Source organism: Gracilinanus agilis, chromosome 3 (genome assembly GCF_016433145.1).
Source record: "Gracilinanus agilis isolate LMUSP501 chromosome 3, AgileGrace, whole genome shotgun sequence".
Classification (NCBI taxonomy): Eukaryota; Metazoa; Chordata; class Mammalia; order Didelphimorphia; family Didelphidae; genus Gracilinanus; species Gracilinanus agilis.
In genome coordinates this window covers 628,954,551-628,981,033 of record NC_058132.1, presented here as the reverse complement: position 1 = coordinate 628,981,033, position 26,483 = coordinate 628,954,551, and the positions used below count along the sequence as shown (strand labels likewise).

Sequence of the window (26,483 nt, the reverse complement as noted above, 5' to 3'; positions counted from 1 at the left end):
CTTAGAATCAGTACTTCGTATTGGTTAGGCAGTGGTCTTGTCTAGGGTCACACAGCTAGGAAGTTTCTTAGGCAGTATTTGATATTAGGGTCTCTCATTTCTAGGCCTGGCTTTCAATCTACTGAGCTACCTAAATGCCCCCTATAATGAGCTTTTATTATGGCAGAGACACTGGATACAAAAAGATAAAGAGTGCATTGGAGTTGTGAATTGATCCAACCATTCTGGAAGGCAATTTGGAATTTTGCCTAAAGGGCTTTAAAAGAATGCATACATTACCTACTGATCCATCAATTGCACTACTAGGTCTGTACTCCAAAGTGATAACAATGAAAAATGTTTATACAAAAATATTTCTAGCTGGGCCTTTTGTGATGACAAAAAAAATTGGAAAATGAGGGTATGCCGCACCCCCAATGGCTGAACAAATCTTGGTATCTGGTGGTGATGGGAATACTATTGTGCTATAAGGAATGATAAACTGCTTGATTTCCATACAAGCTGGAAAGACCTCCACAAACTGATGCGGAGTGAAATGAGCAGAACCAGGAGACTGTCGCAGTACACAGCAACTGAAACATTGTGAGATGATCAAATGTAATCAACTTTGTGACACTTATGAGAAGGAATGCTATCTTTAAAGAAAATAGTCCAGACCTTTTAGAACTAGAGGACAAAGTGGAAAGAGAAAAAATCTACTCATTATCTTCCCGAAAGAAAATACAAAATTATAACTCCCAGGAACATCATAGCCAAAATCTAGGGCATCTAAGAGGTCAATGAAAACATACTAAAGCAGCCAGAAAGGAAGAGTTCAAGCATTGAGGAGTCACAGGCATGATCACATTTGATTTATCAGCCATCACTTTAAAGGAACAGAGAACTTGGAATATGATATTCTAGAAGGCAAAGGACTATGGGCTTAGAACTAAGAATAACTTACTCAGCAAAACTGAGTTTAATGCTATGTAGAAAAAAAGGTATAATGAATGAAATAGAAGACTTCCAAGCATTACTGATTTAAAGACAGATCTGATGAGAAACTTTCAAGTACCAATATAAGAGTAAAGAGAAATATGAAAAGGTAAATGTGCATGAACAATGATAGTGGACTATTCAAGATAAACTACTTATATTTAAATATAGGAATTGATACTGTCCCCTTTGAACTCTATCACCAAGGTTTATAGTGGGAGCCAAGAATCCAAACCCTGGGTTACAGAGAAATGTTATAGTGGTTTCTATGATCTTTGAGGAATCTTAGAGAACAAGATTTTAACTTGTTTAATATTGTCCAGATATCCAAAAAAGTTTCAATCTGTCATCATGACATAGATTCAATCCTTTGCTTTCTAAAGCTCTGTCCTGGCTGATTCTACCATGCTGGTAAGACTCAAACTATGGCGCCCTGGTAACAATTTGCTTTCCAAGAATAAAACCTATCTAAATATAGAAAAGCCCATCACCATTATGCTGATGATTTTGATTTATTGATGATTTATTTGATCTTGGTAATTTGTGAGAAAAGAAAAATAAACGTGACCCTCAGGCTTTTGGAGCCCTTTTCATTCTTTGTGATTATAGTAGACTGGCAGAGAAGGAGCAAAAGGTGCTGAAATTCTTAAGACTATTTATAAATATTAATTATTGGTCTTCTAAACATAAGATAGTTGCTCAGTGACTAACCCATGGACATTTCAGTAGATGACCTGAATCATATCAGTTGTGATATTCTCATCCACAAAAACTTGTCTAAGAAGCCTTCATTTTGGTGCTCCTGTATGGCCAAAATCAAATGAGATTACATGTAGAATACTGCAAACTTTAAAACACTACATAAATTGAATGAAACCAGAGCACAAAAGGAAGTTGCCACTAAATGAAAGTATGGCTCATTGGTTCTTCTTGAAGAAGCAAATGAAGACATTAGTTTTGTCATGATTTGAAAGGCAGCAAGAAGAAACATAATTTAAGGGGCTCTTTGGTTTTTTCATATTGCATTATTCATAAGCATTTGCAAAAGACCACCTGGAAATAAATGTACCTTATGTGCCAACCAGTATTGATTATAGAGGCAAAGGAAATGGGTTCAGTCTTCAGACCATTCTAAGACCCTTCAAATTAAATCAAGATATTCTTTGATATTCAATGACTTCAATTGAAGGTATTCATGAAGAAAACAGAACAATATTTTGAAAAATATGGCTCAGAAACTCATTTCTAATGTGATAATCATTCCTGAACAATTTCTTTATGTATAACAGTGAGATTACTTTTTAGGGGAAAAAATGTAAAAACTAAAAAGAGAATAAAACGGGGATGAGATTTTTCCATTCAATTAAAAAACCACCTAGATCTAATTGAATGCTAAAAATTGGAAATGAATGTTAGAGACAGATATTGACAAAAATCATAACATCATCATACAAAAGTTTAATATATATCAGTTGCCATAATGAAAAGACCAAAAGAACTCAGAAACTGCCATCAGACATTCAAATTCCTTTCCAAAAGGAGAGAGATGACAATCAAGGTTAATTCTGGTTTAGAAAATAATTATAAAATCTTTTGGTGAAAAAGAATAGTTGAAAAAATATACCTCTCTCCCTTCTTTGCAAAGGCGAAGAACAAGATTTTGAATATTATATATACTGCTAGAAGTTTTGGTTGACTGACGTGTGTTAGCATAAAGTTAGCAGAAGCCGAACTACCTACCTTCTTTTTTCCTCTTTTTAAAAAAAAATTCTTTGTTACAAAAGTCACGGCTCTCTAATGGAGGAGAAACACACACACGCACACACACACTAAAAGTGACAAAAAAGTTATTAAATTTTTTTAATATTATGGAGAAAAAGACTGGAAAACTATGAGCAGTACTTCAAAAAATATTGAAGTAGTAAAATGGGAAATAAGCAAAATCATTCTGTAGGTATTTATGGATGAAACTAGGAGGAAAATAATGACAGAAAATAGAAAAGATCATTAAAAGATATATTTTTCATCTTCTATAATAATGGAGTCATCACATTTAGGCACATCTTCCCAGATCCAGATGTACTGAATGGCACTGGCAAATGCTTAGTATTGTCATTTGCACTAGATGTCACTGGATGGCAATGTAAAAGCAACTAGATGAAACCTGGCATACCCAGAGGAAATCTGTGCTCTGAAATAAAATGATTTGGGAAGGCATGGAGGTGGCATTATTTCTCAAAGTGTATGAAAAAGAAAGATTTTTGGGAAACCATTCTAAATGAATGGGAATATCAGTAACTAGCAACTAATATGTTTATTTTCCCATTTGTACAGAATTTTAATGATAATCTATACATGTATCAAGCACATCCTTAATGAGATGATTAGAAGGGAACACATAGGCTTTTTACAAGTGGTGTTCCAAAGGAGATCACATCTTTACCATGATGTAACTAATAAAAAGATATGTAGAATTCAAGATCCCTCCCCTCTGTGCTTATTGACTTTAACAATAAAGCAAAATGCTTTAAAGGCTCTTCCAACCAGTTGTCTCATGTATATTTCAAAATAAAATAAGATTCTTTGAAAGTTGTGACAGAAATAACTTTGTTTATCTCTACGATGATTATTTAAAAAAAAAAACCCGCTTACTTTCCATCTTGGAATCATACTATGTGTTGGTTCCAAGGCAGAAGAATATCAAGGGTTAGCCAATGGGGTTTAAATGATTTACCCCTAGGATCACACAGCTTGGGAGTGTCTGAGGTCATATTTGAACCCAGGACCTCCCATTTCTAGGCTCTCAATCTACTGAGTTACCCAGCTGTCCTCCCCTCCCCCCTGCTTTAAAGGCAACTGCAGAAGAGAGACCTATATATCTTTTTCCTCATCTTTAGCTGTCTTTATTTACATGAATGATCTATTCTTTTTTTTATTTAGAATATTTTTCCATGGTTACATGATTCATGATTTCCCCCACTCTTCCTTCACCCCTCCCGGAGTTGACAAGCAATTCCGCTAGGTTATTCATATATCATTGTTCAAAACCTATTTCCATTTTATTCATATTTACAGTAAAGCGATCCTTTAACATCAAAACCTTAATCATATCCCTATCGAACCATGTGATCGATCATATGTTTTTCTTCTGCATTTCTGTTCCCACAGTTCTTTCTCATAAGTTCCTCTGGACTGTTCTGGATCATTGGGTTGCTGCTAGTAGAGAAGTCCATTACATTCGATTGTGCCACAGTGTATCAGTCTCCATATACAGTGTTCTCCTGGTTCTGCTTCTTTCACTCTGCATCCATTCCTGGGGGTCTTTCCAGTTCACATGGAATTCCTCCAGTTCATTATTCCTTTTAACATANATGAAGTGTATATATATATATATATATATATATATATATATATATATATATATATATATATATATATATGCTAGAGATGTTTGCCACTCCCATGGAGAATGTTCAATGCAGAGTCCAAATGGAAGGAGGGATTCTTAAGAAATAGATCTTCCAAAGATTTTTCTTTGAGGTAGAATTGTGTCTATTTCATCAAATATTTAAAGAATTAAGAGTTTCTGAAATGAGATTTATAATCATTCAAAAGATTATCCTAAGTATTAAAATAGGCAAAAACCAAATAGATAAAATAATTCCCTTTGTCCAAACTATGATTTGTAGCTGAATGATCAAACTAGAGTTAAAAAATATATATAATGGTTTCGATTGCCTTCAGGGACCTAGTCTCTTAATGCAAACTTTTCTCTAAAACAAAAGGCCATCTTTCTAACATTAGTATTCTTCTGGGAATGTTCTGTGGCTGTAAGTCAAGGAATATTAGAAAGAATAATATGAGTTGCCCAGGATCACACAGCTAGGATGGGTTTAAAGCTGGATTTGAACTAAGAAAGAAGAATCTTACTCTATTCAGGCCCCACACTCTATCTACCACCCATCTAGCCTGGGAGTTGTTATAAGGATCAAATAAATACAATACTATATGTAAAGACTTAGAAACCATTAATGATGTTTATATGTGTGTGTGTTCATGCATATTTCATGCATTTCAACTTATTTAGTGACTTTCTTTTGGGACTAGAAAAGACTAAATACTTTCTTCTTATAAAGCTGAATAATACAAATAAGAAATACTGTATAATGAATGAGTTTACAAGTCCCAGCCAATTTAACAAGTTAACAGTTACTTGGTGAAAGTAGTAGTTTTTTACAATGGTATTTATAGGCAGTTTCCCTAAGTACAGTGAGATTAGAACTTTTCTTATTCTGTATACTAATATGCCCTTACTGTTAGTAAGTGCCAAAAGGAAATTCTTAACCAAGATCTCTCTTGAATCCAAGTTCATCAGTCTTTCCACTATATCACTTTGTAATAATATTAATGGAAAAGGAATTCTATTTTGAATGCACTTTGAATAAAGGCCTTGCCATTGTGAGTAGTTTGAAACAAAAACCAATAAAGGTCCAGATTTTGGGGAGGCATTTTATCAAATGAAGAACAACAGTAAGGTAGATTCACAGAATTATATAATTTTAGATGTGGAAAGTTATTTCAGAAACCATCTTCTCCAATTTCTAGTAAACCAATTTTGTTTTAATAATCTATAATTGTTCTAGGAATTTATATTAAGCTCATTGGTCTCTGATTTTCTTCATAAATTGCATCTCATTTCAAATTCAAACATTTATTTATCTCTAGTCTCCTACTGTCTTTCCTGTTCTTAGTCTATGCTGACAGAATGGTGGCACCATTTATAGAAATAAGGAAATAGAGTGGGGACTCTGGCTTAGGACCATAAGAATGAATTCATTGAACATTACTAATTTTGAGGTGATTGATGGAGACTAGAACATGGAAAATACCTAGTAGATAATTAGAAATATAAGATTTGAGTCTTTAGTGAAGCAGCTATGTGGTGGATAGAGCTCTGGATCTGGAATCAAGAAAAGTTGAGTTCAAAACCATTTCAATGCATTTTTTAAAAATCTTGTGGACTGCACAAATCACTTAACCTCTTCCTTCCTCAGTTTGCTCATTTGTAAAATGATGCTAATGATTGTATTTACCCCAGGGCTATAATATTCTGCAAACTTTAAAGAACCATATCAGTGCTAGATAATAGGTAACTCTTTTATAAAGGAATGAATTTTCTAAAAAACATTGTGGAGAAAGCATCTTGATTAAATCATGAACCAGTAAAGGAGACAAAAGAAGGGGTCAAGATATAAGATAGCCAAAATATTGCTTTGTAAGAAAAGTAAGGAGACTTTAAAATGGTGGAGAGTGGTTAATTATTGCAGTGGCAGCATCAGAATAGTCTGCAAAGCAAAAAAAAGTACTGAAATGTTCAACATTATTTTATTTTATGGAATTGTACTCCTAAGGATTTAATAAACTGAGGTTCAAAAAGAACTTGATTTATTTTATTTTTCCTGATTAGTTTTAAAAAAGCTAACTTTCATTTGGTGGACTGACATATACTTTTGCTACTGGTTGACAGACTGATTTTTTTCTCATACTCACTATTCCTTTTTAGAGGTGCTATTTAAATTACTCTTTTTGGAGTTGGGATTCTCTTTTATATAACTGTACTTCAGAAAATTACAAATACTTCTAGTTTGGCACAGAAAAGGGTTGGGAACTATTGATCTTTGTATTCAGAATGATATGAAATTTCAGAAAATAATGAATTTTTGCTATTTTTTTAGGTAACATTTCACTTGTTGCATATCCAGTTTCCAGCACGAATTCAGCAACAAAAATTTTACCAAAAACCTTAGGACCAATAAATGTGAATGTTGGACCCCAAATGGTAAGCAAATCATGGATCCTTAGAACTTAATATGATGCTTGATTAAAATTTTAAGAGAACATTGTTAAAAAATTTTATTTGTATATGTATAGGGAGATTTTTATTTGTTCTGTTCTTTTTTTTTCTAGTTTGTGGAATTTTTCTTTCCAGTCTGACCTTATTAGCTGTTGTAGATTATGTGAGTTTAATAGTGAGGTTGCTTATGAAGTATTTTTCTTCCTTTTCCAGTTGTTCAATTAAGTTGGTAACTTGTATTCTGTTTTCTTAGTGATCCGTTATGTCCTTTTCTGATAAGCATACAAACAATATTTAATGCTACAAATATAAAATTGAATTTATGAGATATAGACGGAAAATGAGTCTATATTTAGACTTACTACTACTTTAAATAAGTTTTTGTATGAACGGATGTTTAGAAGAAACCAGATTAGATAATTCATCACTTAACAACATTAAAAAAAAAGTAAACTTACTTCTCCAAAGACATTAAGCACACATTAAAAATTAGCACCGCCTTAACAGAGATTTAAAAGGAGGATTTAGGGCTGGTAAGATTTTGTTAATGCCACATAAACTTTACAAATTATCTAGTCTAATCCTCTTATTGTACAGATGAGGAAATGGAGGCATTAGGTGTATAATGTGATATGACTGACCTGTAATATGAATTTATAGTGTGCATATTGTGTGTATACTGTAAGAGAAGAATTTAGGTATTTTATAGATATATATTTAAAGTGTGGCCTCCAGGAATCAACAATTCAGGTTGATTCCGTAATTAAATCAGACCCAAGTCAGCATCGGGTTAAGGCAGTTTATTTACAATCAGGAAGGTAAAGGTATGGGAATAAAGAGAAAGGGAGAGAGGCCTGGACGAGAGAGAAGGTTAAAAGGCTAAATAAATTAGGCTACAAGCCACAAGTCCGAGCAACCAGATAGGCTAGTGCCTACTTAAGGCAGAGTTTAGAAGCGGCCTGACTTACCCACGTAACAATACAGAGTAGATGCTGCCTGAGGTCTCAAGGGAGGTCCTTCAGCACCAAGTTCAAAGCCGGAACTCCCGTGGGTCCACCTCTAATTCCAATGGACAAATGGCAGCCTCTGCACTGATTTTGGACTGCCCAAAGGGCAGTCCCTTGTTCTTGATTTGTTACTTATTGTCATGTGTGGGTGACTCATCTCCCCTCCCCATTAAGGGAGGTGAGGGTGACATCATTTTTATGCCTAGGATGGGTAGAGTTTTGGCTATGAATGGGCTAGAGTTAATTCCATTTACACAATCCCCCCTGATGATCATTAGGTGCCTAGTCACCCCAAGTAATCATTTTACATAATCATCTTATACCCACAAAGGTCTTCTAACTACAATAGTTAGAGATAAGAGGGAAATGGAAAAGAGAGAAAGCAAAACCAATGTTTTGCTAAGTGTATTGACAAGAAACCAATTGGGGGCAGTCCCCTATTGGCATAACATGTACAATTAAAGTAGCTGTTCAAAACCCATCAGTCCATTCATTTGTACCCAGAGTTCATTCTGGATCGCTCGATGCAACAAACCCCATCAGTTCAATCAATTGCAACCCAAAGTTCATTCTGGATCTCTTGATTAAATGTAGGTTCTTCAGGCATCTCTCTGAAAACAGTTCATTCTCTGGATTAAGGAATCAGCAAGTTTCTTTCCCTGAGAATTTTTCTCAGGGAATAAAAAATTAAAATCCTGGATATAATAAATTAAAATAAAAAATTAAATCCTGGATATAATAAAAATACAATTAAATCTTGGATTTTATAAAAATACAGTCCCCCTGACGTGGGTATTTAGAAAGAAATACCCAGATCAGCTCAAGATATATGGTTAAATCATGGGGTTGTATGAGTAAATTCAAAAGAAAAAACAAAAGTATATATAAAATCAAATAGGAGAAAATTGAAACTTTAGAAAAAGAAAACATTAAAATCAAAAATCAAAATATCAAAAGCTATGTATATAAAATTTTGAAGAAACAAAATAAATTTATAACAGGCCCTTGTATTAGGGTCCAATTAATTATAATTCCTATCCTACTAGTCTGTAGGACACAATGCAGTAATACTGCACTTACCCATTTGCAGCTAAGACTACAGGAAGTTGCCATTCTATAAGAGAGAAAAAAGGACCAGATTTATATGCAAGGGAAGTGTTTGTCGTTCCCTTCATTCTCAGGAATATATGAGTGAGCCAGATGATAGCCAACCTGCGGTACCTGACTGGCAGTGTAGTTTGGAGAGTCCTACGTCTTAATATATGTTAAGCGTCGCTGCTTTGATTCTTACACTGAGTTCAAGTCCTTAGTGTTGGCATGGGAGTACCTCAATCCCACCTGTATATGTATGATGTCTTTGACCTTGTGCTCCTTGGCACTGTGCAGATGCTCTCATCAATCCCATTGGATTGGTCAGTCGGTCTCCATGACCTTGTGCTTTCTTAGCACTATTAACGGCTCTTGTTCCCTTCTCCTGAAATCAGACAGAAGCATTAATCACAGTCCCATAACATTTAACAATATATGGCAAGTTCCCAAAGCCTAAAACTTGTGAGTAATCAGTAATATTACAGCAAATAAATATATATATATATATATTATAGCATTGCAAAAAATAATGAAAAAAATTAAGTGATTATATGTACTTAAGTACAAGAAATGAGAAAAAAGAAAAAATATCAATTATTCTATTAAAAGACATTAGGAAAATCAATAAGAAAATTAAAATAAAATCAGGGAAAGAATCAAGACAAACCAATGATTCAAAAATTAGCATCCATAAGTTTATGAACTGTTATCTCCAATGCAGGTAACAGGAAACAGTCAATCAGGTTCAATAGAAGATGCCCTCCTTACATGTGAGCAATCCAAGAGTCCTTTTCTCCAATCTTTATAGCTGTTGGGGTGGTTAATAAAATTTCAAACGGGCCATCCCATGAAGGCTGGGTTGCCCCAGTGCGCTGGAAGTTCTTTATATACACCTCGTCTCCTGGGTTCAGGTCATGAAGTAAAAAGTCTATTGGTCCTGCTTGTACTGCAGTTCGAGATTCATGGAGTTCACGCAGTTTGTGTTGCAATTCCTGTATGTAGGAAGCAATAGAAGTATCTCCTCCTAATAGTGATGTATATGCAGGAGAAAAGGGCTTAGCTTGTATAGGAGGATGTCCAAAAAGCATCTCCTAGGGTGAGATGTGTAGATCTCCCCTAGGCCTGCTTCTAAGATAAAATAGAGCTAGAGGGAGAATTTCAGGCCATTTTAGATGTGTCTCAGTACATAATTTGCCAATCATAGTTTTAAGTTCTCTCTTCATCCGTTGAACTTGGCCTGAGCTCTGGAGGTGATATGGTACATGGAATTTGGGAGTTATCCCCAGGCATGAATATATTTCAGATAAAACTGAATCAGTAAAGTGACTCCCCCTGTCTGAGTCAATACGTGCAGGCAGACCAAAACGAGGAATGATTTCTTTTAAAAGCACCTTGGCAACAAAGGCCGATGTGGCTCGGGCAGTAGGAAATGCTTCCGGCCACCTGGTCAGTTGATCCACTATGACCAGACAGAATTTATATTGTCCAGCCTTTGGCATTGTTATGTAATCAATTTGTAGGTGCTCAAAAGGTGTGTAAGCCAATGGACACCCCCAAAAACCTTGCCACGAAAGGCGGGTTGGTTATGTGCTTGGCAGGTAGGACAAGCTGCACACACTTTAGAGGTTATAGTGGTTATGCCAGGAGCTATCCATACTCTCTTAACAGAGTCCACGATGCCCTGGGTACCAAAATGACCATTTTTATGAATAGATTGGTAAATTTGGAGATAAAAGTGTCTAGGGAGCAGGAATTTTCCTTCAGAGGACACCCATACTCCATTTATCTCTTTAGCTTTAAATTTCTGCTTCCATTTTGTTACTTCCTTCTCATCATAGGAAAGTGATAAATTTAAGTCATCAGTGGTTGTTAATGTTAAAATTAATTCAGGCCCTTCTGTAGCTGCTAGCTTTGCAGCAGTATCTGCCGCGTCATTTCCCCTAGAGACAGGGTCAGTGCCACCTGTATGGGCAGAGCAATGAACTACAGCTAGGGCTTTGGGTAGTTACACATAAGTACACATGCACATACATATCTAAATATCCCTTCTACAATCTTCATGGCTACTCTTGACCCTGTAAGGAATTTAATTAAGAATTTGGCTAAAATATATGATAATTTTTTTTTTTAACAAACCACCACTCTTCATTTATTCATTTATTTATTTATTTATTTATTTATTTGTTTGTTTGTTTATTTGTTTGTTTGTTTGTTTGTTTGTTTGTTTGTTTACTTGTTTGTTTGTTTGTTTGTTTATTTATTTATTTGTTGTTTTAAGCCCTTAACTTCTGTGTATTGACTTACAGGTGGAAAAGTGGTAAGGGTAGGCAATGGGGGTCAAGTGACTTGCCCAGGGTCACACAGCTGGGAATATATGAGAATTTTAAGATGACACTGTGGTCGCCAATTTTAAAAATCAATATAGGCAAGTTAGAATAACTTTTAATAGCTTTTATTTACAAAGAGGGAATGAGTGAAAGTAGAGAAATGTAAAGAGAAAGTAGAGTAAGAAGTCTAGCTTCTTACCCTAAATGTTGCTCTGGTCTCTGGCTCAACCCAAGCAGAGCTCATTAACCCCTCCAGCCAGAGGGCTTGGTGTTGAATTAATCAAGGGTTTCACTCACATGGCCTCCTCTGAGAGGGAGGCCTCTCTGGTGCTAAATCTCTCCAGAAGTCAGGAAAGGAGGGTTAGCTTTTTTTCATTCACCCAATCTAAAGTCCAAAGGGAAAAGATCCAAGAGCAGTCTTACCAGAAGCAGTTCAAGTCGCCAGCCCCAGGTCCTTCATGCTGAAGATTCAGACTGAAGACCTCTTGGACAGGAAGTTCATTATCTTTTATCAAAATCCTTTTTTTTTTTACATCACTTCCTGTCCCTTCCTCCACTTTATGAGGACCATTTGCAGTCTTTAAATTTGCTTAGCACTGCCTGGGGGCAGACATTCGCTTCTGGAGATGTTACTCACTTTGGTAAGTGGTTTGTGAACCTCCCCTATGTAATGTTAAGTAGAGGTGTCTTCACTTTTGCTTGATTAAATTTAAAAGTAGGTAAGGGGAGAGTCAATCCCATCTTCACAACCCCTTTCCACTGCCGCTGGGAACTGATCTCCCCATCTTTTTTCTTTCGAGCAGATTCTCCCTCTGAAAATAGATCCCCCCATTTCTTCCCCTTCCCTAGTGCTTTGCCTCTCCCCTTGCCTTATTCTCTGGCAGGAATGGATTTTAAGTAGCAGATAGGGTTGGGGATAAGAAGTGGGGGGAAGGCAGCCCAGAGAGAACATCCTGCTTTCCTGCCATACTCCAATTCAGATTAGGGCAAGGTTGAAGGAAAACTGTTGGAAAATGAAGGGCAAAGAGAGAGCTGAAGGAGAGAGAACATGAGGCCAAATGGAGGGAAATGTATTACTGGCATCCAGCATTCCAACAATGAGTGCAATTTCCTTTGAAACATCATGTATAGTTTAAAGATTAAATTAATTGAGTCTGGCTTAAACTATTCTTGATAAAATCTCCTTAGATCTTTAGGATCATTGTTTTCTTTTGAGGTATTAATCATCCTTTTAATAAAAAATTCAGTAATTTTGCTAGGAATTGAAGTAAAATTGACTAGCCTATAGTTTTCAGTCACATGCTTCCTTTGATATCAAGATAATATTTGCCTCTCTTCTGTGCAGTGAAACCTCTCATATTCTCTTTTGATCTTTCAGAAATCCCTGCCTATGTCTCCGTAGTCATTTCTGACCATCTTAGTTATGCTGTTCTCATTTAATTTGAAGTCTAGTAGTCAGATTTTGTTTCATATTTTCTGCATAGGGGGCAGCTGGGTGGCTCAGTGGATGGAGAGTTAGACCCAGAGATGGGAAGTCCTGGAGGCAAATCTGGCCTCAGACACTTCCCAGCTGTGTGACCCTGGGCAAGACCCTTAACCCCATTGCCTAGCTCTTACCACTCTTCTGCCTTAGAACCAATATACAGTACTGATTCCAAGATGGAAGGTAAGGTTTAAAAAATAAATAAATAAAACTCTGTTTTCCACATATCTGTCATCTCTATTGGCTAATTATCCTTAAATGTTTTCTACTTTGATGGTGATGGAGTGGTTTTATGGGGCAGTGAGTGGGGCCCAGAGGGTGTCTGGGGTTAGGAAAATGGCGTTCCAGCCTACTCTAGTCCTGGAGGATCCTGGACTAGGGACTTCACCTCTTCCAGTCCTCTTCTTTGGGAAACAGAGATATTATTAGAGAGCCCAGGTCCCTGGGAGCACCTTCATGACTGTGTACAAAACCCTGTCAGTCTGAGAGCAGGATCATCTGTTGTAAAGGTGGAATGAGAGAAAGCCCAAACAGGCTGCCACCCCTAGGACTGAGCCTCTGGGATTTGTTGGAATTTCTGGATTGGGTTGGGGAGGGATGGAAGAGATGAAAGTGGGGGAGAGAGCAGCCCATGTGCTGCCACCTCCTTCCTCTCCATTCCCTGGTGATCACAAGTCTTCATGAAAACCATGTACTGAAGAGAAGCTAGTGACGCTCAGAGGAAGGGAAAAATAAGTCACATGTAAGGGGAGCCCACATTCCACTGATACTGGGACACTTGGCGGTGTTCAACATATTGTGTGGTGGAGAGCCAAACCAACATTTTCCCATATTTTCAGTAAATCCCGTTGAGTACATTAGATAGAATTCTACGGGTCATTCACCTTGCTCTACTCATTTAGTAAAATTTCTTTTAGAGGCTATGTTAAATGTATGGTTTTGAGCTTCAAAATAATTAATATACTTGAGCAATATTTAAAAACTCATGCCAGAAGCATTTGTATTTTGTTCTTAATATTTCACATTTCACATACTGGACTCTTCAGCTTTGCATTTTAAAGTGTACAACAAATAAAGCTTATTGTTCTCTTCCTACTTTATTAGTTGGAAGAAAAGGAGTACTTGGAAACAAAGGAAGTCATATGAAAATGGTTATAGGTTAGGCGGAACGTGGGCCTATAAAAGAACATTCTGAGACTGACCTTTGGGAAACCATTTTTAATTTTGCTAGTGCTGGCTGTATTGACTAGGTGTGAAGATCTGTAAAAGGGTAGAGAGCAGGAAAAGTGTCTGAGAATGGCCTGGAAAGTGGACAGAAGCTCTCTACGCATCTTGTTGGATCCAAGAAACTAGAGTTTTACTGTTGGACTCCTCTCAAGAAATTACTGGTGAGTTTAGGTAAGGGAATACTTTGGGAAAAGCTCCAGTGTCAGAAGGATGTCAAGTGAGTGATGCAGGTGGAAGTTTGGTCCCTGGCCCAGGGATGACCTCTCCACGTTCCAGCTTCTCCTGTGATTTAAGAACTAAACAAGGACATCATCTTTTTTTGCTATATTTTGGATGAATAAATGAAAGGAAAAGCACTTAGAAGGTGCTCTCTGTGTGTGCCAAGCCTGGAGGATGTCGACAGAAAAGGGCTCCTTTCTGACCTCACCTGCACACTATTGCCATGACTTTCCCCACTCCCAATCATCTGTGTGATCTTCCTGAAGTGCGGGGCTCCCCATTGCCCCCTCTTATTCAATGAACCCCCTTCCTTGTGGGATCAGATGTAAAACCCTCCCTTCAGAGCCTGGGCCCTGCTCAGCCATGATTTGTAACCCCAGTGATGCTCGCCTTCTTGTTGTTGCTTATCCAGAACCTCCATCATTTGACTACAGCCACTGTCCACTGGGCCTGGTCTTCTTTCTGTCCTCTTCTCTGCCTCCCAGTTCCAGCTCAAAACTTCCCCACGTCCAGAAGCCTTTCTTGCTCCTCCTTGGTGCCGGCGCCTTCCCTCAGAGATCCCCTCCAGCTCATCCTACCTGGACCTTATTTTCACATCGTAGTTTCCACTGTCAGAGCCTGAGCTCCTTGAGAGCAGCAACCGCTTTTGCCTTTTTCTGTCTCGCTCTCGCCCCCCACTGGTGGTACCCAGGAGGCACCCGGGAAGGCCTTGTCCCCCTGGCTTCAGGCACTCTTGGCCAGACTGGGGAGACGATTCATGGAAGAGGGTTCTGGCCATCCTAGCACCACGGGTGTTTTTCCTCCTAAAGCCAAGGTTCTGTCTTTCTTACTGTAGATGGCAGTAAGAACCAAGAGTCAGAGAGCTGGAAAGCCTCCATGTGGCACTTAGCACAGCGCATGCTGAATCAGTACTTTTCATTCATTTGTACAATCAAGCAATCCCCTGTCAGCTTGCAAGTTATTATATTTTGGCTATGGGTATCTTTTATGTTATTTATGCTTAGAGATCTGAGGAAAAATTCCAGTCATTTTGCTTGACTTGGCCAGCTGTCATCTACTTTGAAGTGCAGAAATGTATCAATATAAATGAACTCTGAAATGAATCTCAAACATGAAACTCAAAAATGAATGAATTTTTCTATTTGTTTTTGCTTTTATAATTAACATCTTCCTGACATTTGAAATTTGAACACACAAGAATTAGTACGATAGAATCTAATTTGAAAGAAAAAAAGGAAATAATCCATCTCTTATCCTCATGCTACTTAATACTGGTTGTCCCATGTACCTAGAATGTTCTCCTGCCTTAATCAGCCTCTTAGAATCCCACGTTTACTTCAAGACTTAACTTAAGCATCACCTTCTGTGAAGCCTTTCTGATCCATCCCCCCCCTTATTCTCATCCCTATAGTTGCTAGTTAGTACCTTTCCCCAAAAAAGCCTACCCTAGTATTTTTGCATGTATTTTTAATATGCCTAAATATGTATGGGTCTGGCCACTCATGATTCCACTAAAGGAATTTTTAGAGCTTGTAAAGTAGCAGGGTTTAGTTACAAAATAGGCCAAGATCACTTAGAAAGGTAAATCATTTATCATCATTTTTCACTGTATGAGATTTTATGCCAAGTGCCTAACTATTCCTGCTAGATGGCATGGTGATAGAGCATGGACCTAGAAGTAGCAAGACCTGAGTTTAGATGTGTAGTACTTAGATTCTTATTTGTTGTGTGACTGTGGGCAAGTCATTTCATGTCCGTTTGCTTCCGTTTCCTGAATTATAAAATGGGGAACATGTAATGCCTACCTCCCAAAATGGTGATTGTAAGGATCAAATGAGAAAACATTTGTAGAATGCTTAGCACAGTGCCTAAGCACTTAGTAGATGTTTAATAAATGTTTATTTTCCTTCATTCCTCTCTCTTTCCTTCTTTTCCAACCCTTTTCTTTCTCCTTTTGTTTCTTCCTTCCCTCACTGCTTCTCTTTTATCTTTCCCTCCTTCCTGCTTGTCTCCTTCCTTCCTTCTTTCCTTGTCATTCCTTCCTTTTTTCTTCCTTCTCTTTTATAAGAATTTTCAGTAGTAACTTCTTGGACAGGCTCCAGGCTCCTGTAGTCCACATGGGTGTTTTTAAAAAGTTCTTGTTTGGTTATGTAGTTTTGTGTGCTTTATATGTGTACATGTAATGCTTGTTTCAGATCTTGAAAATGCCCCAATACATGTACAGAAATTTTCAGTTAGTGTGAATAAAACAAGTACACCATGTTGGGCTCTGGGAATACGAAAACAATTCTTCTTTAAGGATTTTACATTTTATGTGGAGCCAGAGACAGACAAATACTTTGAGAAGGGAGCTGGAGAAACCAAGAAAGGCTTCAGTTGGAGGTGGCACCCAAGCCAAGCCCCAAAAGAAAATTTGGCATGGGAGAGGCAGAAGTGAAGAGGGGAAACTCCAAGCAGAAAAGAACACCATGTGCAAAGCCACAGAGTGGAAGCTGAGATGCCAGATCTCAGGAAGAGTAAATATTCCTGTTTGGCTTGAAAAGGATGTAACATCATGATGGAAAGACGGAGGCTGGAACTAGATTGGGAAGAGCTTTCTAAGTCAGGATTGAGCATTTGTACTTCATTCTAAAGGCAATATGGAACCCAGGGGGATGCTTGAAGAGGGGACAGCCTGTGACTTAGGAAGATTGTTTTAACAGAAGTGCTGAAGGTGGCTTCAAGAGAGAGGGGAAATGAGAGTCTAATTAAAAGGCTCCTTAGCCCAAAGTGGTGACATAACATTTTTAGTCAGAGCCCTGAAACTAAAGCTCATAACTTAGCAAGTGCCGTTTCTACCAAATTCCCAGTATAATTTAAAACCCCATGTTTATGTTATAACCCGGGAATCTCTGTTCCAGTCTCTGGGCTGTCTCTCCTAAATTCACACTCTTCCCCCTCCCCCCCCCCCCCCCAATGGATGTTGTGTCAACAACTCTGGATGTGGAACTCTTCTACTGATATGAATGAGTTCTTCTTAACTTGTAGTTTTGGAGCATCTTGAAGTAAAATGGCTTGTCCTGGGCCACACTATATATGTAAAAGGCTTCAACTGGACATAGGTCATCCTGTTTCTCAGGCCAATTCTATGCCCACCACATCTCTCTGCTCATTTTTTGAAGGGACAGAATATTTGTTCACAAAGTAAAAATAGTACATATTTGAATATATAACAAGTTAGAATCAAAGGAAGGCATGAATAAGAAATATTCTAAACACTTGTTTTGCCTAGTGGTTTCCTTTTCCTTTCTTTTAGACCAAGAGTTCTTCACTTTTTTGTGTGGCATTCCTTTAGCAGTCTTGATGAAGCATATGGACCCTTTAGAATGATGGAGGGTTGGTATTTTTTGTTTTGTTTTGTTTTTTTTTGCCCCTTTCATTCATTCAGGCATTCAATTATTTACTTATCTACCTGCCTGCTCATCCATTTATTTATTTATTTGTTTGTTTGTTTGCTCGCCAGCTTATTTATTTATTTATTTGGCTGTCTGTCTTTTTTGCTTATTTATTTAAGTGCTTTTCCATGGATTACATGATTCATGTGCTTTCCCTTCCCTTTTCCCTTCCCCCTCCCAGAGCCGACAAGCAATTCCACTGGGTTATACATGTATTATCACTCAATACCTATTTCCATATTATTCATTTTTGTAAGAGAACAATCTTTTAAAGCCAAAACCCCACCTCCTATACTCATATAAATGAGTGATAAGTCATACGTTTTTCTTGTGTTTCTACTCCCATAGTTCTTTCTCTGGGTGAGGAGAGCATTCTTTCTCATAAGTGCCTCAGGATTGTCTTGGATCATTGCCATCATTGGCAAAGTCCATTATGTTGGATTGTTCCACATTGTATCCGTCTCTGTGTACAATGTTCTCTTGGTTCTGGTTCTGCTCCTTTCACTCTGCATCAGTTCCTGGAGGTCTTTCCAGTTCATACGGAATTCTTCCAGTTTATTATTCCTTTGAGCACAATAGTATTCCATCACCAACAGATACCACAATTTGTTCAGCCATTCCCCAATTGAGGGACATACCGTCATTTTCCAGTTTTTTGCTATCACAAAGAGAGCAGCTATAAATATTTTTGTACAAGTCTTTTTCCTTATTATCTCTTTGGGGTAAAATCCCAGCAATGGTATAGCTGGGTCAAAGGGCAAGCATCATTTAAAGCCCTTTGGGCATAATTTCAAGTTACCCTCCAGAATAGTTGGATCCATTCATAGCTCTAGCAACAGTGTATTAGTGTCCCAATTTTGCCACATCCCCTCCAGCAATCATTATTTTCCTTTATTTTCATATTGGTTAATCTGCTAGGTGTGAGGTGATACCTCAGAGTTGTTTTAATTTGCATTTCTCTAATCAGGAGGGATTAGAACACTTTTTCATGTAGTTATTGATAGTTTTGATTTCTTCTTGTGAAAACTGCCCCTTGACCATTTGCCAGTTGGGGAGTGGCTTGTGGGTTTTTTTTTTAATGTATAAAATATATAAGATAACAAAGAACTAATGATTGAAAAACAATTATCAAAATATTGTTTAAAAACAAGTTCATAGGGGGCAGCTGGGTGGCTCAGTGGATTGAGAGCCAGGCCCAGAGGCAGGAGGTCCTAGTTTCCAATCTGGTCTCAGACATTTCCCAGCTGTGTGACCTTGGGCAAGTCACTTGAACTTCATTGCCTACCTTTACCACTCTTCTGCCTTGGAGTCAATACATAGTATTGATTCCAAGATGGAAGGTGAGGGTTTTAAAAAAAAAACAAGTTCATAAACCCCAGGTGAAGAGCCTTTCCTCTAAACAAGTCTTATACAGGGCAAGCCAAAAGAGCATCTAGTCTTGTGGAGAGAAAGATGTTCATTGTAATAGCGTGTCTCGATTCACCCAAAGAACTTTCCTGCCTGACCCTTCCCCTTTGACTCTGTGTTATCTCCGTTGTTTTAGGTAAAATGTAGTCGCAAACATTCATTTGCTAAAAGATTTCTCCCATACAGACCCCACAAAAAAGAGGGGGGCCTTTCTTGCACATTGAGGTTTCTCTTATTTGTAGATTCAGAACCCCAGCAGTCTTCCCATTGGGGGGGGGAGTCCTGTAGAAGTGAGGATCAGTGACTTGGCCCTTCCGCGTTTGTCTCTGACCCAGGTGTGGGGGGTCAGGAGGAGCCCCAGGGCGCTGCCTCACTGCAGGGGAGTCTCTTCTGTGGAGGGAACTCAGTGCCTCAGCCGTTCTTCTTGGTTGTTAGTAGGGTGGAGAGCAGTGAGGGAGGCCAAAGGCTACATAATATCAGAGTAAGAAACAATTGTAGGAATGATACCTTATATTTCTAGAATAATAATGACCAACCCCTACAGAGTCCTTTAAGGTTTGCCACATGTACCTCACACTCTGCCTCAAGACTACTCCTGAACTGCACCATTTGTTGTGAAGATCAAATCAAAAGAATATCGAAAGGACTCTAAAAGTGCAGAAAACACCATCCACGTGTTTGCTCTCCTAGTTCTGCCATTTTATATATTGAAGTGGCCAGTGAGGAAGCCCCCATGACCAAACTCTGAGTGGGCCATTGAGCATCGCTCAGGCAGCTGCCGCCTCGCCTCCACCGACGTCTTGCTCTGTGTTCTAGACACTTCCCCAAAACGCGGCAGGTTTACTCTTTCTTTGGAAGTCAGTCCCACGCACAGGACCTAAAAGGGCCGGCCGGCTTATCTGTGCGGGCCAGGGAAGTGCCGACGCGCCCAGGCCTCGCTTTGCCACGTCTCCGTCTGCCCGCCGGGCACAGGATCCGCACGTTGTGGCCTTTACCACGTGAGGTCCTCGTGATGCAGCCATCCTCATCCTCATTTTACAGAGGGAGAGCCTGAAACCCAAAGAGATTTTGGCTTCATGCAGCTCAAAAATAGAAGAGTTGAACTTAGCCAGACCCCAGATTTTTTCATTCAAATACAGTGTTCTTTCTACTGCACCATCATAATGCCTCTCAAATCAGTCTCCCTTCAGCCATTTCTTACTGCCATAGCCTGAGAAATAAGTTACTTTGCATCCCTGAGCTACCCAAACATTAAATGTTTAGAAAAAACCAAACACTCGGATGGTTAAAGGAAACAAGGTAGGCCATGTTAACAATTTCAGGGAAAATTTCTAGAATGCTTTAAAGATTGAAAGCACATGTATGGAACACCATGAGAGGTAAGCAGGGCCTCTTCATCATTATTTTAAAATGAGCAAGCAGGCTGAGAAAGATTAGGGGAGATAGCCCAGGTCCCCCCACACCCCCCTGCCAGGAGAATCCGTGGGAGCACTTGCTCCTATGTTTCCTAATTCTAGTCTGTTTTCTTTCTTACAATAGACAATGCTGCCTCTAGCTTTGAATTATTTTCATAAGGAAATTAATAATATAGGAAATCATAATGAAGAGAATAATTTTGAGCCATTTTTGGCTGAAGATGAGGTTTTATGAAAATGAGGTGAACAGATGATATTAAAACTGGAAAACAAGAATGAACATCCGTGCCTAGGGAATAATAAACATTTGATTTGCCAAAGTAGAGGGAAGAAGAGTGATTAGGATTTTTTAAAAATGTATTAGAGAGGGGTATCTCTGTAGCTCAGTGGATTGAGAGCTAGGCCTAGAGATGGGGGGGGTTCCTGGGTTTCAATGTGGCCTCAGACTCTTCCTAGCTGAGTGACCCTGGGCAAGTCACTTGACCCTCATTGCCTAGTCCTTACTACTCTTCCGCTTTGGAACCAATACACAGTATTGATTGTAAGACGGAGAAATACTCATTGGTGAATGAAAGCCAAAAGAGGGAAATTCAGACTATTATAGTAGATAAAATATACAAACAGAGATTTGTCACTTGAGCTGTGAGTGACATGTGGTCTTAAGAAGGAGAGTTCACACAGAACTTTTGTACCTAACTATCTACTGCTACTTCCTCATGATTAAGGATTAATTTGAAATTTCTGAAATTCTTTCTCTTTATTTTTTATATTTTTATTATATATATATCTTTTATTATATTTTTAACAGTTTTCTACTGTTCTAGGTTTATTATTAATTTTCCATACATGCTTTTCTAACTTTCACGTTGACAATTAAACAAAAACATACCAAACTCTCTCTCTCTCTCTCTCTCTCTCTCTCTTTCTCTCTCTTTCTCTCTTTCTCTCTCTCTCTCTCTCTCATATATATATATATATATAGTGCAACAACCAGATTTCACAATTTAGCAGATGAAAGGATTTCACATTTCTGGATTTTATAACATATTTAATCCTCCAAAGTTGTGACTTACTTGTTTGAACCTGTATTTTAACTAAGGTTAAGCGCTCCGTTCATGAGAATGAGATTCAGGGTCTAAGTTGCCTTTATTCTGTTTTGTAATAATAATGCATCTTCATGGTATGGTTTTGTTTAGGTTCTTTTCCAGGCCTAAGAATTTTGTCTATTATTGTTTTTATAATTTACAGATTATAAGCACACCACAAAGACTAGCCAGTTCTGGAAGTGTTCTGATCGGGAATCCTTATAGCCCTGCACCAGCAATGGTCACTCAGACACATGTGACAGAAGCCACTGGCTGGGTTCCAGGGTAAGACCTTTTGGGGGGGAAGTGGGGGTGGGGGTGGGAGCTATTACAGATTTATTTTTAGTTTTGTAGCTCTTCGTTGAAAGTACAGTCTGACTTTTCTTTTTGCATTCTTATCTTCTAGTGTTGCCTTATATCTCTTTAGTGCCTACAGACTAAAGGGACACTTTCCTTTTCGAATCATCAGTCTTTAAAAATATTGTAAACAAAATGTGCAGCAACATACTTGGGTGATTTTTGCCCAGAATTTTCTCCCTTATAAGTGGGCTTCAGAGACTCTCTCCCCTCCCTCCTTTGCAGCCAAGTACAAAAGGGTGTGAATGCGTTTGTGTTAATACACAAGAGCCTGATAAAATTCTTCATTTTAGTATTTTCTAATCAGTAAAGGAGGGCAATACCCAGTACCTAGAGTGCTATACTGGTAAATGAAATAATTTTTCTGGCTGTGACAGTGAACAGTTACCAAGAATAAAATCATTAATCTTCATAGAAATGTAAACTTTTAACTCTTTGGCTTATATGTTTTAAAAAAAAGTTACATGTTTTTGTTGATGGAAAACCAGTTTACTGATTTGCAGTTCCCCTCCCTGTCCACTTCCATTTTCTACTATTTGTAGTCTCATTGTATCATAGGTTTAGAACTGGAAGAAACCTTAGACATCCTGTGGTCCATTCTCCTTATTTTACAGATGAGGAAAGGAATCTTTGTTCCAGAGCTGGTTTTGAATACAGGCCAATCCAGTACACCTTTTTTAAAAACCCTTACTTTCTGTCTTAGAATTGATCCCAAGTAATGGTTCCAAGGCAGAGCAGTAAGGGCTAGTCAGCTGAGATTAAATGACTTGCGCAGGGTCACACAGCTAGAAGTGTCTGAGACTGTATTTGAACCCAAGTCCTCGACTCCAGGTTGCCACCTAACTGCTCCTGCAATCCAGTACTCTCAACACTGTGCTAGGCTAAAGTTATATCAGCTGAATTTAGTAATATGAGTGTCTTTTTTGTAAGAAAACCAAAAATTTCTTGTTATGGCTACCCTGTTTGTTTGGTTGTTTTTTTGGTTTTCGTTTTTTTAAAGATAGATAATTGGAATAGAATTTAGTCTTTGTCATTTCCTAGTGACTTTAGTATGGCTTATTTCATAGTAAGAACTAAATAAACCAATAAAATATTTCCTTGAGAGATTTATATGTATTGAGATAATACTAATCATAATGTTTTAAACTTGTTGGGGATAGTTATAAATGTGAGATTTCTGTTACTTAAAAAAATCTTGTACTAAAGGATTTTAAAAAATATATAACTAGCTTCCTTTTAAAAAGTTCTCTTTAACAGACAAGTTTAGAGTAAATTCAGTGGCCAGTGTTAGTTACAGAGAATAGATAATGGGGTAGGGGTGAAAGCGTGGTTTGGTTTTCCCTGGTTGTAAAGGAAGATTCCATGAAGGGTAGGCTTGCTGTGAGATAAGCGTTTTTAAAATAAATTTTTATTTAAGAATGTTTCCATGGTTACATGATTCATGTTTTTTCCCTCCTCTTTTCCCCTCCTCCTTCCCAGAATCAACAAGCAATTCCACTGGGTTATAGATGTAATATCACTCAATACCCATTTCCATATTAATCATTTTTGTAAAAACTACACCCAATACTCATATAAACAAGTGAAAAATCAAATGTTTTTCTTCTGCGTTTCTGCTCCCTCAGTTGTTTCTCTCAGTGTGGATAGCATTCCCTCTCATAAATCCCTCGGGATCGTCCTTGGTCACTGCATTGCTATCAGTAGCAAAGTCCATTACATTTGATTGTCCCACAGTGTTTCATTTTCTGTGTACAGTGTTCTCCTGGTTCTGCTCATTTCATTCTGCCTCAGTTTGTGGAGGTCTTTCCAGTTTGTATGGAAATCAAGCAGTTTATCATTCCTTATAGCACAATAGTGTTCCATCACCATCATATACCATAATTTGCTCAGCCATTCCCCAATTGAGGGACACCCCTCATTTTCCAATTTTTTGCCACCACAAACTTTTTTCATTATCATTTCTTTGGGGAACAAACCTAGTAGTGGTATTGCTGGATCAAAGGGTATGCATTCTTTTAAAGCCTTTAGGGCATAATTCCAAATTGCGGGATAAGCATTTAAGGCATCAACATATATTTTAAATGGCAAAAAAGATTCTTTTATGCTGAGTTTTCCACTTGAGCTATATGGTCCGTAGATTTGACAACTGGAGCCATTCCTCCAATGCATTAGGGGAGGAATTTGATAGTTTTAAGTTTTTAAGACTTAAATAACTACATGCTAATTTTCATGTTTCCTGAAAACTCTTTTCACAATTATAAATAATTTAAGGGTCCTAGAAAACTTTTGTTTCCTAATTCCCTGCTTAAATACTCACTAGGTTTTTTTTATTTTTTTATTTTTTACTAAAGTCTAAGTGTCAAACTTTGGCGAATACCAAGGCAGATACAGACATAGCCCAGTTTATGCCCTAGAAGAGGGTTCTCCATTATCTCTTGAATAAAAATTGTTTCTCTCCCATTGACCCAATACTGCTGTGTAATGGGCTGAGTTAGAAGATCAGGACTTAGTGAAAGTTTTCCATTACTATTCTTTATGAATCTCCATGGTATTTTCTCTCCCAATGATTTATCAAACCCTTTTTGACTTGTGGCCTCAATATTTTAGTGATTTCTTGATTCATATAACATAGTATTTACATAACAAATTTTTTTCTCCATAACACCATAGCATACTAAAATTTTGGCTGAAACACAATCATTCAGATACTTTCCCTTTCAAAACTTTTTTGTACCTTGATTTATATAGTATAATTGATTTGTCCTGCTGTTTATTTACCTTATCTATTTATATGAAATCTGAAATGAAACAAGGACAAAATAAATCCTCCGCCAAACTTAGTTCAGTTACATTTATACATGTTATGTTTATTTTGGTCCGAAAGAATCAGATAATTTTTTTATTCTTTTAAAATCTTATCTCTTTTTTCCCCTTAGGGACCGAAAACGTGCTAGAGAGTTTATAGACTCTGGTTTTTCAGAAAGGTGAGTAAAAGTGTAGGGGGATTACTTAGGGTGTGAAGGCATGGTAGATGGTAGAGAGTGGGAGCCTAGGGTGGACCCCAGGCCAGACTTCAGAAGCAAACAAGATGGAGAGCAGGCTAGTCCTTCTTCCCTGCTCTTCTTGTTTCTACTGTTGCTTCTTTCCCTGGTGCATGACCTGCCCTCCTCTTTGAATTTGTAGTAGATCACTGCTCAGTTCAAACCCTGGCTTTCACCAGGCTAGCCACCATCTTGGGGAAAGCCATTGATTCACCCCATGAGTTGTCCTGCTCATCTCTAAAATGAGATTGAGTACTTTTCCCACCTAACCCCAAGGTTGTTATGAAGAAAGCACTTTGTAAACCACAGATCGCTATGTAGATGGGAGCTAGTATTGTCTTTTTTACAAAAAGAACCATCAGTAGTAAAAATATTCTTCTAAATACAAGAAAGTTGATTTAATGTTACACAAAATAGAGGTAATACATCTTTTGGTATTCCACCTGTATGTTTTTTAGATATTTGAAACTTACTGAAGTGTTATATATTTTATAAACCATTTTTGATTGGAATGTTTCTAAAATCCATTAATACTTCCTATTGTTGTTGTTCAGTTGTGTCCAACTCTTTGTGACCCCAAGGGCTATATTGTCCATGGAGTTTTTCTGGCAAAGATACTGAGTTGATTTGTCACTTTTCTCTCTAGGGAACTAAGGCAAATAGAAGTTGACTTACCTAGGGTTACACTACTAGTAAGTGTCTAATACTAAATTTAAACTCAGGTGTTCTTGACTCCAGACCCAGGAGTCTATCCATGGAACCACCTAGCTGCCTTCATTTTATTCCTTACTTCTTTAAAAAAAAGTCTGTGAAACATAATCTCTTTTGTGTCAGGATTATGCCCATACATTCCATAAATACATATCACCTACTCTATCTAAGGCATGGTATGATTCTCTGCACGTCATCTTTATCATATTATTTTGTAATGCTATATGTCCTTTGATGCCGCTGGGATACCTAGATTTTCTTTAGGGTTAGTTTGTGTCTTCTTTCGATTCCTTCCAATATAGCCAACAGCTATGACTTCAGAGTCCTAGCCCTATTTCTCATGTGCACAATGAAGGCACTTCAGGAAGATCAGTCGGAGTCGGCCTGTGCCCAAGGAGAGAAGAGGGCCTACAGGAGAGACGGCCCAGGGGAAGCCCGGGACTGCGGCTGCCATGTCCTTCCTGGCCAGGAGGCAAAGGGGAAAGGAGTTCCCTTTCAGCCGTCATGTGTTGGAGATGCTTAGGAGCCTGGCAGTTCCGGATTTCTGACAGGCCGTGGGGGACGGGCACAGGTCTGGGACTCATCTGCCTAGACGGCCTCTTGAATCCAGGGGAATGGATGGGAGACACCCCCTGTGAAGGATGGTCAAACTTATCCAAAGGAACCAGGTCAACGTCTGCCCTAAAAACTGAAAGAAAAAAGAGTTTCAAGGAGAAGAGGGCGATGGCTGGTGTCAGACACTTCAGGAGGGTTGAGAGTGAGGATCGTGAAAAGGCCCTCCTAGGTAGCAAAATGCCACGATGATTGCTAGCACAGGAGAGGGAGGGAGGAAGCCGTTAGCAGGAGGTAAAT

General features: G+C 38.1%; 1 protein-coding gene across 4 annotated transcripts in view; it reads left to right on the top strand.

The window, feature by feature from the left end:
• The window catches only part of TFDP2 (transcription factor Dp-2), a 169,325-nt gene that overhangs the window by 102,969 nt on the left and 39,873 nt on the right, over positions 1-26,483 (top strand). For 3 of the 4 annotated variants that reach the window (XM_044670832.1, XM_044670833.1, XM_044670835.1), the window contains 3 exons: positions 6,711-6,814; positions 21,686-21,807; positions 24,816-24,863. In XM_044670832.1, coding sequence (XP_044526767.1) covers positions 6,711-6,814; positions 21,686-21,807; positions 24,816-24,863 — 274 coding nt within the window. The remainder of the gene's footprint in view (positions 1-6,710; positions 6,815-21,685; positions 21,808-24,815; positions 24,864-26,483) is intronic. The other variant, XM_044670834.1, reaches the window with a different exon arrangement.